The following is an 18,838-nucleotide window of genomic DNA, read 5'->3' as shown; positions in this document are numbered from 1 at the left end:
CTTGGCATTTGTGGAATATAGTAGTGATTTGTCATACCCCGAAACAAGACCTTGCTTTAAATACAAACACCCTGCAAAAATGCCTCATGTTATTTCACAAACGAAAGGGTGGAACCTAGCCAGGAGAACTGACTATCAGTGTCTTCTTGTGCAATCAGGTGAAAAAGGAGAGCTCACAACTCTTCTGCTGCCTCCTTTCTGGGCTAACAGGGACAGAGTTCACAAACCGAACACTGGGCTCTATGCTGGAAGGGACTCCGCTGTTCCAAAAGCAAAAGGCAAGTAACCACACTGACTTGCAAAAGACCTAAGCCTTTGTCTGTACTAAAGTACCCTAACACAGGCTGCTTTAGAACCCGGCCTTCCCATCAGAAAGTTCAAACAAAGCATCTGTCTAAAAGGCAAGCAGAATAATTCACAGGCAATGGTTTAGGTGCTTCGAGACTTTAATGTTCTCCACACACTCAACCAAAAACACTAACAACACAGGGACAACCGAGAAAGACCTCAGCAAAGATGTGGAATGTACAGTGTTGCCCTGGTCAAACTACAAAACAGCCATGTTAACATAGTTCAAGGGGAAGAGGGGTAACTGAGTTTTGTTTAACAGCCTTACCGGAAAGCAAAGAACTAGCCATTTCCTCTCAAGGAGAGGAAAAGTGAATCGTAGAACTTCTAGAGCTTTCTTATAAAGCGGCTTTAAAATGGGGTAGGTGAGAGGCTGCAGGTGTTGGCAGCAGAGGACAGCCATGCACAATGTCATGGGCTAACCAAACTCTAAATGCCTCTGCAGAACTGTTTCATTAGCAATATAAAGGCACAGCTGTAAACTGTGTTAAAATACCTACTGTATAAAAACTCATACAGTATGTCATCTCTTTTTGAGAATAGCAGTGTACAGATCCAAAATGCTCACAAGATTTGCTGTTGACTTTAACCAACACTTGCAGAACCCAGCAATCTCATCGCTGTCAGATCCAGCGCACAGGGCTTCCCAAGCTCCTTGCAATATGTGGAGCCCAAAAAATAACTAACCAGAACTGGCAAAAGTCCAAGGCAAGTCCTGCGATCCACCCAGAGAAAGGAGCAGCAAAGATGACAGGCTGAACTTGTTAGAAAAGCAACAGGAAAAGTGCTTCCAGTTCAAGTAAAAATGAAGGCGGTCATTAGCTCGTCGTCAGCTCTGCAGAGCCCTGATGTTTAGCCGTTATTCTTTGAAAAGAGTCTGTAATAAGCACGTATTTGGAAAACTCCATGTCTGTTAAGTTTCTGTAGCCAATCCCACGTTACTCTAAATTTTGCGTGTTTTCACAGGCACACTGTAGTTGGTCATGCTCACAGCTGATGCATCTCCAGAAAGTTCTTCATGAAGGCAGCCAGCTTCTCAACATCTTCAATTGTGACAGCATTATACAGAGAGGCACGGATGCCTCCCACTGACCTAGAACAAGGAAGATCCAACCAGTAAGACCAAGAAATCAGGAGGAGAAGGCATATCAATGTTAAGGCCCTTGCCTACTGTAGGTTTGGACCCAAAGAACATACACACACACAAGTAAACTTTTAAAGGCATCTATTTTAGCACTAACTACCACTTCTAAGAGTTGGAGCTCTGAGCCCAGGGTGCTCAACCTGCCACTGAAAACCATCCCCAATAGGTAGCACAAAGCTTCCAAGTCATTAGGAAATCCTTTGTGTGGTGAAGGTCATTTACCATGCTCCCACTGGATTACCTCAAATAGTCATTTTTTAGAGTAGTTATTGACAAGTTATTTGTACAAATTAATGGGTCTCACTGTGGCATTTACATACATGCATATACTGGACTTTGATCAACCCCAAACTATTCTTCTTTGATAAAGAAGAAACTAAATGAGGGGAGGGGGGAAAAACCCAGATGAAGAGGATGGAGATAGGTTGGGGATCATACCACTCCCTAGGCTATGTAACAGTTCCAGCCAGAGACTGAGCGCTCTGCTGCTGCAGATCTCCTGGGTGAGGACATTCATTGCTCTGGGTATCTGATGTTCAACTGAGCCCAATGATGGTCTCTCACTGGGTTGGAGAGCAGGCAGCCCCAGAGGCACTTTCAGTGCTGATGGCCTCCTATGCAAGATGCACTACAACCCAGCCAGAAGTGGTTACATCTGTAACCACTCCCCCAGGCTGTTCTGCCTGAGGATGAGGTGTGCTTACCTGTGACCCTTCAAGGAGATCATGTTGAGTTCCACCGCCTTATCAAGAAATCGCTTTTCCAAAGCTTCGTCTCCTTTGGAATTGCCAATGCGAAATGGAATATTCATCTTGCTTCTGCTCTGGCGCTCCACTGGACACCTAAAAAGCATGTTTATTATTCCATCTGTGTTTCTCAGAGGTTTAATGTCACAAACAAATTTACAGGTTTTTAAACAGTCTCTTGATGTGGATGTAAACATGTTTTTGTTTTAATCCCACGTGTGGGATGTGGGACAAACTATTTGCCTACTGCGGGCTCTGACAGGAGCTCTTTGCCAGCTGCAGATAGTTTAAATCTAAGGACTCGGCAGAGAGAATAAATGCCAGAACCCAGTGAGTGTGGAGTAGCTCTGAAAAAGAACAAGGCGGCAACTGCTGCTGCTGCTTACTGTGTAAGCATGAAGACTTGAATTCACATCCCTAGAACCCATGGAAAGCCAAGCATAATGGTACACGTCTGTAAACCCAGCTTGTGGCTAGAGAGCCACTGCAAGCCAAGAGCTCCTACAAGCATTTTAGGGGAAAGGCAATGGCAGCATGCTTTATTAGCCTAGTTATCCAAGAATGCATCCATACCCTTCACCCACACAACCTCAGCAAGTCTTGGCTAAAAACTAAGATTGCAAATCATTCTTTTCTATTCCATGTGGCCCATGAAGTACTCAAAGGGAGTTCAAGTTACTGTCTAATAGATATATCTATTACAACAGTCTAAACCTCAAAAAAACTATAACCATTGAAAAGGGAGGTCCTGGCTTGCTCACTGAATATGTTTATGTGTATACGTAGAATTGAACACATAAACACAAGACACTCACATACCACATGATACATAGTCGATGTACACCTGTACGAACCTTGAGGACTAGAGAAGATCAAATGTCATTACTATCAATGATGTTTATAACTCTCGGGCATCCCATCTGCCACTTGCAAGAAGCCTCTTGTGACAGGCTGGATGAACAAATGTCCATCTCTCATCATCCATAACTCATGAATCTGACCTATTTGGAAAACTTGTCTTTTGCAAATTGATGATAACGATCTTGACACAAGGCTACAATGAAAGGTGGGAAGTGTCAGCCCATGCCTAAAATCCCAGCCCTTGGGAATGAAAGGAATTAAGACAAATCCAAAGCCAGTCCAAGCTACATAGAAAGTTCAAAGCCAGCTGTGATACATGGTGCAAACATGTCTCAAAACAACAAAATATCCTGAAATATTGAGGGTATGTCCCATGGGTCACTCTCATAAAACAAAAAAAAAAGAAAGGAAGAGGCTAAAGACAAAGACCAAGATGATGCAACTTATTCTGGAAAAGAAAGAGATTCTTCCCCAGAATCTCTGGAGGGAACCAAACCAAGAATATCTTGATCTTGAACTTTGGGCTTCTAAAACTGAGAATTCTTACTATTTTAAGCTGCCGAGTTCATGGATGCTTTATTACAGCAGCCACAGGCAACACTACAAGATCTGTACATTGTCTATAGACCTCACAAACAAACGCAGCCAGCGATCAACACATGATCACCCATCCCTTTGTCATGAAAGTATTTAACTAGATAAAAGTCAACCCTGCCACGGTTAATCTCATTTGGACTTCAGGCCAGGTATGGGGACATCTGTCCTTAAATAAGGGAAGCAGTGAATTTTGAGCAAATCATTTATCACGTGTGAGGACCTAAGTTCAAGTTCTCAGAGCGCAAATCATGCCTGATGGGGTAGAGTGCATCTGTAATTCCAGTGCTTTTAAGGTAAGATGGGAGGATTCCTGGAAGCTCAAGGGACTGCTAGGCTAGCTAATATACACAAGCTATGGGTAGGCATGTGTCAAGATCATCATCATTTTGTCTGCAAAAACTATTAAAAACAAAGAAACTCTGTTTCAAACAAGATGGAAGGTGAGGACTTACAAGGAGGTTGTCTTTCTGACCATACCAGAAAAATATCCATGTGTACCTACACACAAGCCCATATGGGGATGGGGGTTAGGAGCAAGGATTTATAGCATAAGAGACCAACAGGAAGCCTTAAGCAATGCAGGTAGCTTCCTGAAAGTTTTCCAGTGTCACTGGGGAGGAAGGGGTAGAAAAGGGTGGAAAAGGGTGGAGGGTGAGTCTTACCCCAGACATCAATGCATACTTCCCAGGTCAGAGTATTTAGGAACATGACCCTATAGACTGGGCTTTCCCAGGGTGGGGTACAAGAGCAAAGAATTTCCCTACCTCCACCCCCAGATCACGAAGCATGGGACCATCACTCACAAGTATGCCAGTGTCCTGAGTTAAGGTAAGTTTCATGAAACAGTTTCTAATTCACAAAAGATACGACACATTGACTTACACATAAAATCCTTGGGAATTATCAATAATCTCATAAATCATTTGGGATTTGATGGAACTGAGCTTCTCCATGGCTTCAGCCCCGCCATTGTTCTTGATCCATTCCAGGACCATGTTCATGACGTAGATGCTAAGCAGGAATAAAACACAGCACCATTAAGTAAGTTCTCCTCTGCAAAAGCCAGTCATGTAAGCAAAATGGTACTGGGTGTCACACTGAAACCTTTAGCATCGTTACAAGTGGATAAAAGCAGACCACTTGAAGAGCACGCCAAGAACTAGGCTGACACGGCTGTAGCTCATGAGGTACTCTAAAGAGACAACACAAAACACCTTAGTAATGGCATACCAGCCTCTTTAGGCCAATGGTCCTCAACCTTCCTAATGCTGCAACCTTTAATGCAATTCTTCATGTTCTGGTGGACAGTCCAACATAAAATTATTTCATTCTTACTTCATAACTAATTTTGTAACTGTTATGAACTGTAACAAACATTTTTGGAGATAGAGGTTTGCCAAAGGGGCTGTACCTACAGGTTGAAAACCTCTGCTCTAGGCCCTGCTAGACATGCTCCATGACATCTGACCATACATCCTCATCTCTAGACAGTCTCCCCAAACCCACACTAAGCCAACTCTTCACCTCCCGAATCCCCAGAGTTCCTTGCTCTTAATCCGTATAGAGTTGTGGGGGATGGTCTTGCTTTTATTTTGGTACTCACTCCTTTATTTTACACTTCTGTGAGCATGTGTGTGTCTTAGATTCCAATGCTAGAAGGCTGGAAGCACACACTGTTCTTTTCTATCCCAGTGCCTCCCACCTGGCAGAGGGAGTGTGGCAGTGACGCACACCACAGGTTCCATCACAGGCCAGACATGCCACACGGGACTGGTCATCATGAAAACGTAAGCCTTGCCTGTCTCTGAGAACAAGCAGTCACTACTGCTGGTGTGGACACCTGGGAGTTGACCTCTTTTCAGCTCTACCCCCACAGCTAACATAAAGATCCAGCAGCAAGATTAGCTTCCCTGGTCCTAAGAGGCGGGCATGAGACTTAACTAGACCAATCAGCAACTCCTCTGGGATTTTCTCAGCTGGGAGTGAGAACAGGCAAACAACACTAGTGCATCCCAAGCAGAAGGTAAGCCCTAGGTGATTTCATTTCTAGCTAAACAGAGAAGCTAACATCCCCTGCCTAGAGAAGCAAAGATCAGAAATGGAGAGTAACCTACCTGTAACCGAAGCAAGGGGGAGACTGAGGCAGGAGGATGGTTCCAACTGGGCTACACAGAGTTCCAACCTGAGTTACATAGCAAGACCCTGTTCTCAAAATGAATCAAAAAAGAAGTGGAGGAGATGGTGTAGGCTTTGTGTTCCTGGTTCTAGTAGGCCCAGCTACAACATAGGACCATTCCGTTCTGAGCCAAGTGTTTAGACTTATCTCCCACAAAACCCATGGTTGGCCCAGGGCCTGGCTAGAGCAGACAAATCTCTGCAGAGCTTTGACAGCCAAAGAGCTGCCGATCAGAAACCTCTGACATTGACTGGCTGGTCATTTACTGTCTCAACCAGGTAGGCCAAGAACCCAGGAGTTTCTTCCCAGGAGGCAACAGAAAACAATACCAGACACACAGGAACTTTATAAATAAAGTATGTAACCCCAAACTGCTCCTACCCTACCCGGCATCTACAGCCTACTCAGCCATGAACCACAGAAACATGCCACCAGACTATCGGTGCCAGTAGAGTCATGATTAATAGTTTCAGGAAACCATGCATACTTTCACCAGATGGCTATCCTTGTATTTCAAAACTGCAGATTCTCTAAGAAAATCCAAGCAGCAAGAGCCTCTGTCAGAGCCAGACCTCAGGAGCAACACTGGAGCCTAAGTTCAGTCTTGCTTGCCCGTCCTCTTTCCGCCTTCTTAGGATCTCAGTAGGCAAACAACAGAAAGCCAACGCACTTCTACAAAACACCTGTAGTCAGACCCTCAGCCTGCATCTTCAATGCTTCAGCAAGCAACAGCCAGATCTGAAGGAAGCCGCTGCCCAGAAAAAGAAAGGCGGCCCTGGAGAGAGGAAGCTCCTGCCTGCTTCCCCACCCACCTCCTTGTTAAGCACTGACACCGGACCTCTGTCAATGCTTCTCTTTTGGACTTCTACTTCATTACTAACTTAGTCCTCTATCCTCTAAAGCCAAAACTCTCAACACCATTGGAGCCTTACAATGCTATGTGGATTCACAACTTGGGCTCAGTTTCTTTCCACTAGTGTACACTTTTAGCTGATTGACACCTTTACTCCTAAACTGGCTACCTACAAACACACCAAATAGGCTTACCATCTAAGCCTACCTGAAATGAATAAACCACAGCAAGCCTGTCCTCTGTAACAGTGTACAGCTATAAAAAGAAAGATGGAAAGGGGCAGGCATTTAACCTAATGGGGCAGAATGCCCACAGTACACTGCTGGGTTGAAAAAAGGATTCACACAGGTCTGAACATCACAGTTCACAAAAACTGACACAATTAAATACATGACAGTATACAGCTAACCTCCCCAATTCATGAGTTTGGCAAAATGGGTTCAACCAACCTTGTACAGGAAAAACTTCAACATCAGTGTCTGGAACGAATATAAACAAAATTTTTCCTTGTCACTACTTCTTACCCAATATAGTATATAAGTTTTTTTTAAAGTACTTACATTATATTAGGTATTATAAATAATCTAGAAATGACTTAACACATGTAGGGGGATGTGCATAGCTATATATTATGACATTTTTAAAAAGAGATTTGACCAGCTAAGAATTTTGGACTCCTAGGAGGTCCTGGAATGAGTCTTTGGTGGTTAATGAGGGGTGACTGAATAGGCAGGTACAATGTTTCCTTGGTAACTATTCACTTGGAAACTTTTACTTAAGAGTGGGTGTTAAGATGACCTTGAACTCCTGATACTTCTGTCTCCTAAGTCCTGGGAATAGAGGCACATGTAACCATGCCTATATCTTGTATTTTCACCAACTGAAATAAGATAATTGGATAAAAGACATTTTTTCATCACGCTGGAAATTAAAACAATCTATGCTTAGCAGCTCACTATGTCTAAGCAGAAAGTGTTTTATGAAGTTAGAAGAGTTGTTTAATCTTTTCCTCCGCCCACTAATAGGGTTGAGTGAGTTCTAGTCAACCCTATTAAAAAGAATGTCATCATAACCCTTTATTCCAACCCAGTTCCTGCAGAAGACTACTGAGCAACAATTCATGGCCCTGTGTATCCACAACAGTCAAAGAATTCCCAGGGCCCACAATCTTTTGGCTCTGACCAAACACAGAAAACAAAGCACGGCATCAGGACACACTTGCATCCTTATCTGCCTACAGATAAGAGGGTTCTGGGTGCCTCCTCTGCTCTGCTCACACTGTCATCTCCATGAGGTGATGGCTCTCAGCGGGCCACTTCTAACCTTAAATGTTACCAGTGAAGTCACACAAAAGCACACAAACTTTTCTTCTTTTTGTCTTATAATCAAAGAAAAGAAATTGGGAGTGAGGGGCAGGAGGAGAGAATCCACCAAAACCCTCTACCTTTCACCTTCTATGCATTTGCTCAGGTTCAATCTAAGTATTCATCACCCAGACTTATTCTAAGACAGCATTCCAGCATTCTGAGAAAGAAATTATTCCTTTTCTGGGATTTCTGGCTCAGCAGCCTCAGGCAGGGATGTCCTACAGAGGGGGTTTCCATCCCAGGGAACAGCCAAAGGATTAGGGATGACCAGGAGAGTTAACCCCAGAAATACTCTACTCTAAGGAAAGCGGGGGACACAGGAGACTAGTCTGTATCATGTGAGTGACACAGAAACAGAGGAAACGTCCAACTGAATTTTTACTCCAAACTCTTCCCTTTCTTGTATGGGTGGGAGGCATTTTCTACAGCAGGGAAGGAGAACCCTGGTACTCTTATCCTAGCCTGACCCTATTCCTTCTAGAAAGCCACCTTGTTTGTCTGAAACACAGGCCACGGCACTTTATCTATAGAGAGCTTGTGGGTTAATGGTCAACAGTTGGAGCCTGGGTTATCAAGATCAAGCAAAAAACCAAAGTTGTCATCACCACAAAAAGGGCAACAAGCAAATCTGAACGAACAGCACTAGACAGAGTGCTGAGTGTGTCTGGGCTCCTGGGTCAGTGGCTAATGAAGCATTCCCTACTTTACCTCCACCCTGACAGGAGACTACAGTACCCCAGACTTACCTGAAACATGGAGGTGTGTTATACAAAGAATTGTTGCTGGCCTGCACCTTGTATTCGAGGACTGAAGGGCACTCTCTCAGAGCAAACCCCAGCAGGTCATCACGGACGATCACCACCGTCACCCCGGCAGAGCCAACGTTCTTCTGAGCACCAGCAAAGATCACCCCAAACTTAAAAAAAGAAATACCGGCTATTTCAGAAGCATCTCTGGCTATCCCTAAGCCATGAATGCTGTTATCTAGCTCTTCCCTAAGTGTGGCTTTTTAAATGAAGGGACCCGTTCCTGCCTAGCAGCATGCCATACGCTAGGAATCTCTGCTCAGAAAAGCAAGTCAGCACTTCTGAGGGCCAAGACTTGGCCTCTGCCAGGAAGAGGTGTCCCACGCCCAGCACTGTGAAGTCCTGTGACGTGTTCGTGCTCTCACAATCTTTTTTCTACTTCCAATCCAGTCTTTAGAACAGGCCCTCGAGGGAATGAAGAGAGAAGATAGCTCAGCAGCTAAGAGCACTTGTTGCTCTGAGAGAGGACCCAGGTTTGTTTGCTGACACCCACAATGTAACTCACAACCATCAGTAACTTCAGTTCCGGGGGATCTAACACCCTCTTCTGACCTCTGAGGACTCCAAGCACACACATGGCCCCTATGCATATACACACAAAGGCAAAACACTAATACACATATAGTAAGAAATTAATAAATCTTTTAAAATTTTTATTTTAACTAAGTAATAAAATAAGCCCTCTGGTCCAGGTCGGTGGTGCACATGTATAATCCCAGCACCTGGGAGATGCAAGCAGAAGGATTGAGTTCAAGGTCACCCTTGCTTGGCTTCATAGTGAGTTCAAAGCTAGCCTGGTATACAGGGTCCTCTGGACTGAAGTACAATTTCATAATACAGCACGCTTACCATGCATAAAGCCTGGGCTTCAGAGCCAACATTAAAAAATAATAATCATAATGGGGCCTCCAAATCTTTGGTAACCAAAATAAAATACTATCATTTAATCTTTAAAACAGTCATTTGTACAATGGTTAATATTTTCATAATTTGAAATGACAAAAATTTTAGCAACATATTTTTCTTTAAATATTGAAATGGTTAGAATATAAATACTTTAAAAGTTAAATGACAGGCTGCAGAGATGGTTCAGTGATTTAGAGCAATTACTGTTTTTGCAGAGCACCTGGGCTCCATTCCCAGGACTCACATCTTCTGACCAGCATCAGACACACATCTGGTGTGCCCAAATGCTTGCAACCCAAACATTCATAATGTAAAATAAACAACAACAAAAATTAGGTCAATTAAAGAAGTCGGAAACTACTGTGAAGGGGAATGCTGCAACACAACATGAGTGGGTGGACACCTGAAGGAGAATTTTAGAATACACCAATGTCTAACAGTTCTTGGAGACATTTTGTTGTGCAAGGTACAGAGCTGTTTCTCTGTTATCCCATGAAACCTTCAGGAAATCAAGTAGGGGTATGTGGTTTACAACTGACATGGTTTGGAGTGGCTAAACATAAATAATCCCAGTACGAAGGAAATAGGAGGGTTTCAAGTTCAAGGCCAGGCTGGCCTGAGCTATGCAGTGAGACCATTCTTTAAAAACATAGAGCAGCCAGGCACTAGCTCAAGGCCAGCTTTGTCTACAAATCCAGGACAGCCAAGGCTACACAGAGAAACCCTGCCTTGAAAAACAAACAAACAAACAAATAAATAAAAAAAACATGGTGCATGGCTATAAACCAAATATCATAAATCTGTATCATTGAATACTAGTCTAAAACTGAAGTTGATATATGCCACAACATGAACCTTGAAGACATTAGTGAATTAAGCCAAATACTAAGGAAAAAATATCACGATCCATTTACAGAAAGTTCCTTGAGTACAAATTCAGAGTTGGATAGTGGTTCAAAAAGGCTGGAGGTGTGCCATTTTAACAGGTCCAAAGTTTCAACACAAAATCTGAAGGTTCTTGGACTTGGACAGAGGTGAAGGCTGCATAGCAAAGTTAATGTGATCAATGTCACTGAGCTGGATACCTAAAAGTGGTCAAAATGGGGCCAGAGCCTGCCAACCACACATACGCATGGCAAGTGTGCATCCATGCACAGACACAATTGCAGAGGAATTTTAATTCAGGCACATGGCAAGGAATCCCATCTGAAGAGCAGGCCTATGTGATCCAGCTGAAATACAGACAGGCCTTTAATCCCAGAGGCACAGAAGCAATCTGAGTTCAAGGCCAGCCTGGTATAGTTTCAGGTAAAGAAGAGCTTAGGTCCAGGTGTGGTAGTATACACCTTTATTCCCAGCCCTCAGGAGACTAGAGGCATGCAGACCTCTGAGTACTGTTCAAGCAGTTTGACTGAGTTAGTAAGTTGAGAGGCAGTGCAGTGGAGTTGAGTTCACGGTGTTCAGTTCATGGAATTCAGAGGCAGTTTTTACCAGAAGATTTAAAAAGACAGGTTGAGGAGAGAAAAAGCTAGATAAAGGTGAAGAGAGAATGAGCCAAAGAATGAGGACGCAGAAGATTAAAGAGACTGTTAGAGTTAATTTTTAAAGCCAAGCAGAGTAATTCAGTCAGAAGCTGAGATAAGCCAGTTTTGAATCAGACATGTAAGGAAGGGAATTTGAGCCAGAAGGGCTGAGTTGAACCAGCCAGCCAGAGTTCAGAAAGAACTAGAAAGGGTGAGCTTATTCAGCAGTAAGTCTCAGAGGCTGTACACCTAGAGTAGACTGTACAGAAGCTAGAAGCTTCCAGGAGTAGGCCTAGGTTAGCAGATGGAGGCAGTAAGCCTCGGAGACAATCAGCCAAATAAAAGTTAATTTTACACACAATAATAATAGGTAAATTGTGTATACACTTAAAAAAAAGTACAACAACAACACTGTATATGTTTGGCTGGCCTGGAACTCAAAATATATACCAGGAGCTACCATTAAACTCAAGAGATCCACCGCCTCTGCTTCCTGAATGCTGAGATTAAAGGTTTGTGCCACCACACTTAATTTCTGTTGTTTTTTTTTTTCGAGACAGGGTTTCTCTATGTAGCCCTGGCTGTCCTGGAACTCACGGTGTAGATCAGGCTGGCCTTGAATTCAAAGACCTGCCTCAGCCTCCCAAGCACTGGTATTAAAAGGGTGCACTACCCGGCTGACTTAGTGTCTGCACGTAGGCCTGCACGCCAGAAGAGGGTACCAGATCTCATTACAGATGGTTATATGGTTGTTGGAAATTGAACTCAGGACCTCTGGAAGAACAGCCACTGCTCTCAACCACTGAGCCATCTCTCCAGTCCCTTAAATATTTTTTTTAAATATGACTAAAATACATTTTAAGTATACTTTACCAAATTAAAAAGGGGGGCATAGTGGCCCACAATAGGCAGGCTCTCTGTTCATTCAAGGCCAGCCTGGTCTATACAGTGAGTTCTAGGATGGTCAGGGATACACAGAAACCCTCTCTCCAAAAAAACAAGACAGGGTTTGAAGGAGGAGGTGGAACTGTTACATCTCTTTTTAGAATTTGTCTTGCAGCATTTATGATATTCACAGAAAACACCACCACCACCACAAAAAAGGAGGGGCAAGGAGATGGTTCAGCTGGGAAGGGCACTATGCAAGCCTGGTAAGTGGAATGCAACACCTGGAGCCACATAAACGTAGACAAAGAGAACTCCATAAAATTGGCCTCTGACCTCTATGTATCCATCTCTCCCTCACTCAAGCTCACACAGCAACTTGCAGACACACACACATACAGATGTCAAACAATAAGTTTAAAAAACAAATTATTTTAAAGGCAGACTACCACTTAGCTAGCTTGGATACTGTTTTTAAATTCTTTACTGTCCCCTCTTTTTCCATGTACCTGCTACAAGAATGCCCCTCACCCTTTACCTGCCCAGCCTTAGCAGACCGTACAAGTCTGTATTTGCTGTTAGTGGACTTTCAGAGTTCAGGCTAAAAAAGGCAAGGGCGGTTGGTGGGAGAGGGGGAGTTCTTCATAGTTCCCAGGGTACCCTGCTCCTGACTTTGGAATGAGCATAACACTTCCAATATGCTAGCCAACAAGTTTCAAGAGCAGGCAAGTTCCCCAAGGCCTGGCAGTTAGGCCATGAGCAATCAGACTTAGACATTCTGATAGCTAGTAATGACATAAGCAGTTGTCAGCCTGCTGACATCTACTCCGGCTTCAGGGGCTATGCCAATGCCAACACCATCCCCAAAGTCTTTCCTCTGGGCACATAGATCAAAACACCACAGAGAATATTCACTGGGTTCCCCACCAACCTTTCATACTCTACCTTGGAAACGTCCACCGGCCTGGATAAGAAGTTTGAGGACATGTCACAGACCAGCACTGCTCCCTTGACGTCTGGTATAAAGTTGAACTCCACCCCATGCACAGTCTCGTTTGCACAGAAGTACACATAGGAGGCGTCAGGGTTGAGATTCCAGGTGCTTGGGTCTGGAATTTCTATCACAAAGTGCAAATTTGAGGCTCTGCATATGTCCTTTTTTCCATTTGTAAATGATGCAACCCAGGAGACTGGTTAGTTTTCTGAGGGGAGGCTGACTCCAAAGCACCTGACAAGTTCAAGGACCTACCTACCTACTCTTGCCTCCGTCCCTAACAGCTGACCATGACCCATCACACCCTTGGAATTTACTGGGCACAAATAACATTCAAATGCAGCATAGAGGGGCCAAGTGTACTGGTGCACATGCAATCCAGCACTTGCAAGCTATGACAGCAGGACTGCTCTAAGTTCAAAGCCAGCCTTGAACATCGAGACTACCAGGACAGCCAGGGGCACATTAAGAGACCCTGTCTCAAAACAAACAAACAAACAAACAAACAAACAAACCAAAGAAGAAAAAGAAGAAACGCAGGTTATAAATTTTCTTGTCATCAAGTATCCATCGAGCCTACACCTGTTGCTGTCCGTAGGACCCCAGCTTACCCACTACTCTGTGCCTATGTGGTTCCAGCAAAGTCCATCAAATCCATACCCCTACAGGTAAAATGTGACTTAGGCGGGATTAGTGACTAATTCACAGCAGAGCATGTGACACTATCATTGGAATGCTCCAACAAGGGCCCTGACACTTCGAAGAGTACAACAAGCTAAAGAGCATCTGCAGCCATCTTCCTAGAAAAGACACTCTTCTCCAGACTGCAGTCTTCCAAGGAGGAGATTAGGAGCTAGGACATGGGAAGCATCACTGGGCATCCCCATAAACACACCAAACTGGTTCCTGGGCTTTTAGCAAAGCAAGACTCTCAGGAGTAGGAGTAGTTAGTAGGCCACCATAGCCAAACAATCTAAACGAGATCACTGGGGAGAGGATAGCAAAAGAACTGCAAGGGTAATGGCCAGTCACCACCTCACAGCCTAGCTCAGTTCCCAGAACTTACTTGTGTAACTTCCAAGTTTAGGGTGGACAATGTTCACAGTCCCAAACTTCTTGGCTTCTTCCGCAGCCTTAGCAGACCAAGCTCCGGTCACCACGTAGTCAGCACACCTTCCGGCTTTCAGGCCAATCAGGTTTAAGGGGACAGCACTGAACTGGCCAGACCCACCTCCTTGTACAAAGATCACCTTGTAGTTATTGGGAACAGCTCTGGGCATGAAAACAAGTGACAATAAATACATAAGCTCACACATCAAAGATGGAGAACGAGGGCTGCTCCACCGGGTGCATACTTTCAGTCTAACTCCACAGAGACTTGCAGAGATGGCTCTGGTGAAGTGTGTGTACTGTTTCTGCAGAGGACTTGGGTTCAGTCCCCAGCACCCACAACAGGCAACCCACAACTGCCTATAATTCCAGAGTACTCCATGTCTTTTTCTGGCCTCTGTAAGCACACACACACACACATACAACATAAACCCTAAAAGAAAAAGTAATACAGTAAAGTCTCACTATCAGTCTGCACATACATACAAAATAAATCTTAAAAGAAAAAGAAATACAGTAAAGTTTCACTGTCACTCTCTTACTCAAGTTAGTCACTTATTTACGGTTTTTTTCTGACACTTAGCATAGAAACCTATGGTGACTCCTTCCTTTTCTGAGTAATGCCCTGCTTTCTTAAGGGAATCCTGCTTCTGCTGCCCAACCTCAGAATTCAACTATGGCCAACCCCAACTCAGAAAATGAGCAGTGAGCAAAGCAGTGAGCTGGTCAGTGGGACCTGGCTGAGATCTTTGCTCAAATCACAGACAACGACCTTTTTTATTATGTGAAAGGGGTGCTAATCTTGCAAACACTGGTGGCCTCCTGGCAAAGCTAACACAGATGATCAGGGCTTTCTTAGAAAGATCTGCCTGGTGCCAACAGGGCCCCTAGATCCTCCTTTGGCTACCCAAGGTAAACCTTGCCATTTTTGCTTGAGCCAGTGAGTTGGGTCTGTCACCTGTAACCATACTAAGCCAGGCATCCCTGAGAGTTGTCCATCTCTGATAACTCTAGAATCTAGCTGAGTAACCAAAAACCAAACACAAGTCAAGACTAAGTGCAAAATGCTTTGACTGCAGAATGGAAAAGATGATCAGACTGGCTGCACAGATCCTGAGCCTCATATAGTCAGAGCTGAGGGATGAATAGTTAGAGGACAGAATCCCAGCATCAGTACAAAACAGGGAGCTGGGCACTGGTCTGTGAATGTGACACAAAAGGTAGGAAAACAGGAGTGGGGGACAAGCCAAGCAGATGATCACCAGTTCTTAAACCTACTACGTTTCTCCAGACATTCTAATTCAGTAGTCCTGAGCTGGTCTTAAATATTAACAACTACCCCATCTAAATGACTCTTAAAAATTACAAGAGGCCTACTATTAAATTAGTTATGTTGACAGTAGTGACAATGGTCATTGTCACTATAATGTCATAAAATAACATTGTCATTTTATGTGCTAATAATGAATTTGAGAGTACTCAGAAGATTTAATTATGGACATTCTAAACAAAGCGTGTAGTATAGAAAATAATGTAATGAACATCCAGGTTTACGGCATACAGAACAAAACTAACAAGTTGGTCATTTTAAAAACTTACAGCAATATGGGGCTGGAGATCTGGCTGGTTGAGAGCATTGACTGCTCTTGCAGAGAACCCAGGTTCAGTCCCAGCACGCAAATGGTGGCTCACAACAGTCTATACTTCCAGCTTAGGGGATCTAACACTTACTCTGACCTCTGAAGGCTTCTACGTGCTGCACATACATTTACTCAGGCATACACACACAGAATAATTATTTTTTTAAATACTTGTTAAAACTTACAGCAATTCCCTCACAAGATTCTCTGTGTTGTTAATAATCTTGGCAAAATCTGATGACCTGTGACTCATTTCTGTGGAAGCAAAAAAACAAAACAAAATTTCAAGTACAATACCAAAGAAAACTGCTTGTGAAATTTATGGAGAGATTACATTAAGAAAAGCTGAGTTCAGATAGTGGGCACATTCTCACTTAGAGTAGGATGATTCACACTGACGTTGAAACTGTGAACATTTCAGTCCTGCAGTCAAAGTTCAGTGATTTTTCAAGTGCCACAATGACTTATTATTAGGTTCTGATCAGACCCTGCTTGCTCTATTTCTTTCTCCCACAGTAGAGACACAGAAATAAGTCTAAGCAGAAGTGGTATGCCCACATCATTCGACAGTCCCAGCATTCAGGAAGCTGAGGACCGAAATTCAAGGCCAACCTGAGCTAACAGCAAGATTTTGTCTGGGAGTAGGCATAGTGGCTTACTCCTATAACCTCAGCATTCAGAAGACTGAGTCCGAAGAACTGCCACTGTCAAGGGTTCAAGGGCAGCCTAGACTACAGTATGAGATCCTATCTTAGAAAAGAAGAAGAGGAGGAGGAGGAGGAGGAGGAGGAGGAGGAGAAGGAGGAAGAAGAGGAAGAAGAAGAACAAGAACAAGAAGAACAAGAACAAGAGGAAAAAGCCAGACATGATGGCACACATCTTTAATCCTAGCACTTGGGAGGCAGAGATATCTGTGAGTTCAAGGCCAACTGGTTTACATAGTGAGTTCTAGGACAGCCAGGACTACATAAAGAGACCCTGTCTTAAAAATAAAGAAAAAAAGCAAAAAGGAGCAAAAAAGCAAGAAGAAACCTAAGTCTATGCCCCAAACACCAAACATAAGTAAGGAACAGCTAACATAAGTAAGGAAGATAGCTGATTCGAAAGTCCCTTCACATAATCCAGCCTGTGGAACAAGCAAGAAATACATGAATAATTGTAAAATTTAGAGCTTGGAGGTTCTCTTCCTAAACAACACAGAAGCAAATGTCTAATAAAGAAATTATTAATGAGCAATATCTTAGAAGCTTGTGAACTTTTTAACTTCTACAGGTTCTTATTTAAGTATAATAATTAAAAAAACTTTACATTGACTGTGAAGTAATACTACAGTCGATTGGTGGCCCTGCTAGGCAAATGTATAGTATCCACCAATGAACCAGTGAGCTATGTTTAAACTCACCAGCACTTAGGCTGTGTTCAGTCTTTACTCCAGCAAACATGCAACCCAAGACATTAAATGTGCCTGTAACAGCCTACAGTAAGACTATACAGAGGAAAGCCTGGGCTGGAGGCCTTTTTGTTCCTGTTTAAACTAGGATAGTAACAGAATCCAAAGGTAAATCTTACCAAGCACACTGATGCCAAGTCCTTTGTAGTCTAGGAGCTGTTTCTGTATCTCTAACAATACCTAGGAAAAGAAAAGAAGATTTCAACATGCTGTGCACAACTTTCCCTTTCCAGCAGGTGGTGGAGATCAGCAGCTAAGCAGAGGCCCGAAGGTACCAGGCTTCTGTTCCCCCCCACAGCTAAGCCCTTTCCCTCACCTCCCAGAGCCTCACTGCTACAACCTTCACAAGCTGGGCCTGAAACTAAACACGATTGATCCAAGACACTTTCTCAAAGGCATGAAATTACCAATTCCCTAGAAACTTGCCCTGCTACAAATCCCTCTCTCTTAGAGCCCACATATTAGACATAGAAAGTTCTCAGTTCAGAAACTAACAGGAACAAAAGGTAGTTATGTCCAAATCACACAGGCAGGTCAATTTCTCATGGGGGGCGGGTGAGGGAGCGCTAAAGTGGTAGATTCTGATAGATGGCACAGGCAAGAACCTGCAAAGAATTAAAATAAACTCTAGGAGCTGGGACTATACTACATAAGGATCAACGATAGAGCACTTGCCTAGCACAAAGGAAGCCCTGGGTTTAATTTGCAGCAAAGCTGGGCAGAGGAAAGGGAGGAGGGAGAAGGAGGGGGCAAGAGAAAATGTATTCAATCAGGCAGAAAGAAAGATTTTCTTTCAGTTGTGGGCTACATCTTCCCCTCAGGCAGTATCACTCCACTCTGATAAGGCAGCCTTTGAAGGGCCATGGGGATTTACTGATGCGAAGTTAATTGGGAAACACATCATTCACATAAATATCTCTTATTAAATCAAACAAGTAAGATTCCTCTGAAATGAAAAACAGAAGCTAGGGTTACAGCTAAGTGGAATATGTGTCAGGCACGCTGGAAGCTCTTGGTTCAATCCCCAACACCAAAAGAAAGAAAATCAGGAGAGGGGTAGGAAAAAGAAATAAGGAGGGGCAGAAAGAAGTGTGGAGGGAGAGACAGGAAGTAGGATGGATATGTTCTCTAAAACAGGAAATTTTTTTAAAAATCAGTAAAAAATCATGAGATCTCAGTTTGCTTAAAAAAAAAAAAGGTCAATATGTTGAATGTTGCTGAGACAAGAAATGGGTCCTTGCAGATATCCATAATAAAGGCTCAGGCAAGGCCTATGCCTTCAATCTCAGAACTCAGAAGGCAGAGGCAAGTGGATCTCTGTGAGTTCAAAACCTGTGAATTCCAGGATAGTCAAACCTCTGTAAAGAGACCCTGCCTATAAATAGATAGATAGATAGATAGATAGATAGATAGATAGATAGATAGATAGATA

General features: G+C 43.5%; 1 protein-coding gene across 1 annotated transcript in view; it reads right to left on the bottom strand.

Moving 5' to 3' along the window:
• Positions 1–428: 428 nt before the first annotated feature.
• Psat1 (phosphoserine aminotransferase 1) overlaps positions 429–18,838 on the bottom strand; it is a 21,207-nt gene continuing 2,797 nt past the window's right edge. Inside the window, exons 2-9 of the mRNA XM_055614159.1 lie at positions 17,526–17,586; positions 16,142–16,211; positions 14,273–14,478; positions 13,158–13,330; positions 8,839–9,008; positions 4,579–4,707; positions 2,197–2,334; positions 429–1,441 (exon numbers count right to left, since the gene is read on the bottom strand). Of these exons, the coding sequence (XP_055470134.1) occupies positions 1,336–1,441; positions 2,197–2,334; positions 4,579–4,707; positions 8,839–9,008; positions 13,158–13,330; positions 14,273–14,478; positions 16,142–16,211; positions 17,526–17,586 (1,053 nt within the window). The 3' untranslated portion in view covers positions 429–1,335. The remainder of the gene's footprint in view (positions 1,442–2,196; positions 2,335–4,578; positions 4,708–8,838; positions 9,009–13,157; positions 13,331–14,272; positions 14,479–16,141; positions 16,212–17,525; positions 17,587–18,838) is intronic.

This window comes from Psammomys obesus, unplaced genomic scaffold (assembly GCF_907164565.1).
Source record: "Psammomys obesus unplaced genomic scaffold, mPsaObe1.curated_primary_1811, whole genome shotgun sequence".
Classification (NCBI taxonomy): domain Eukaryota; kingdom Metazoa; phylum Chordata; class Mammalia; order Rodentia; family Muridae; genus Psammomys; species Psammomys obesus.
Note: the sequence above shows the minus strand (reverse complement) of the source record. Positions and strands in the feature narration are given on the sequence as shown.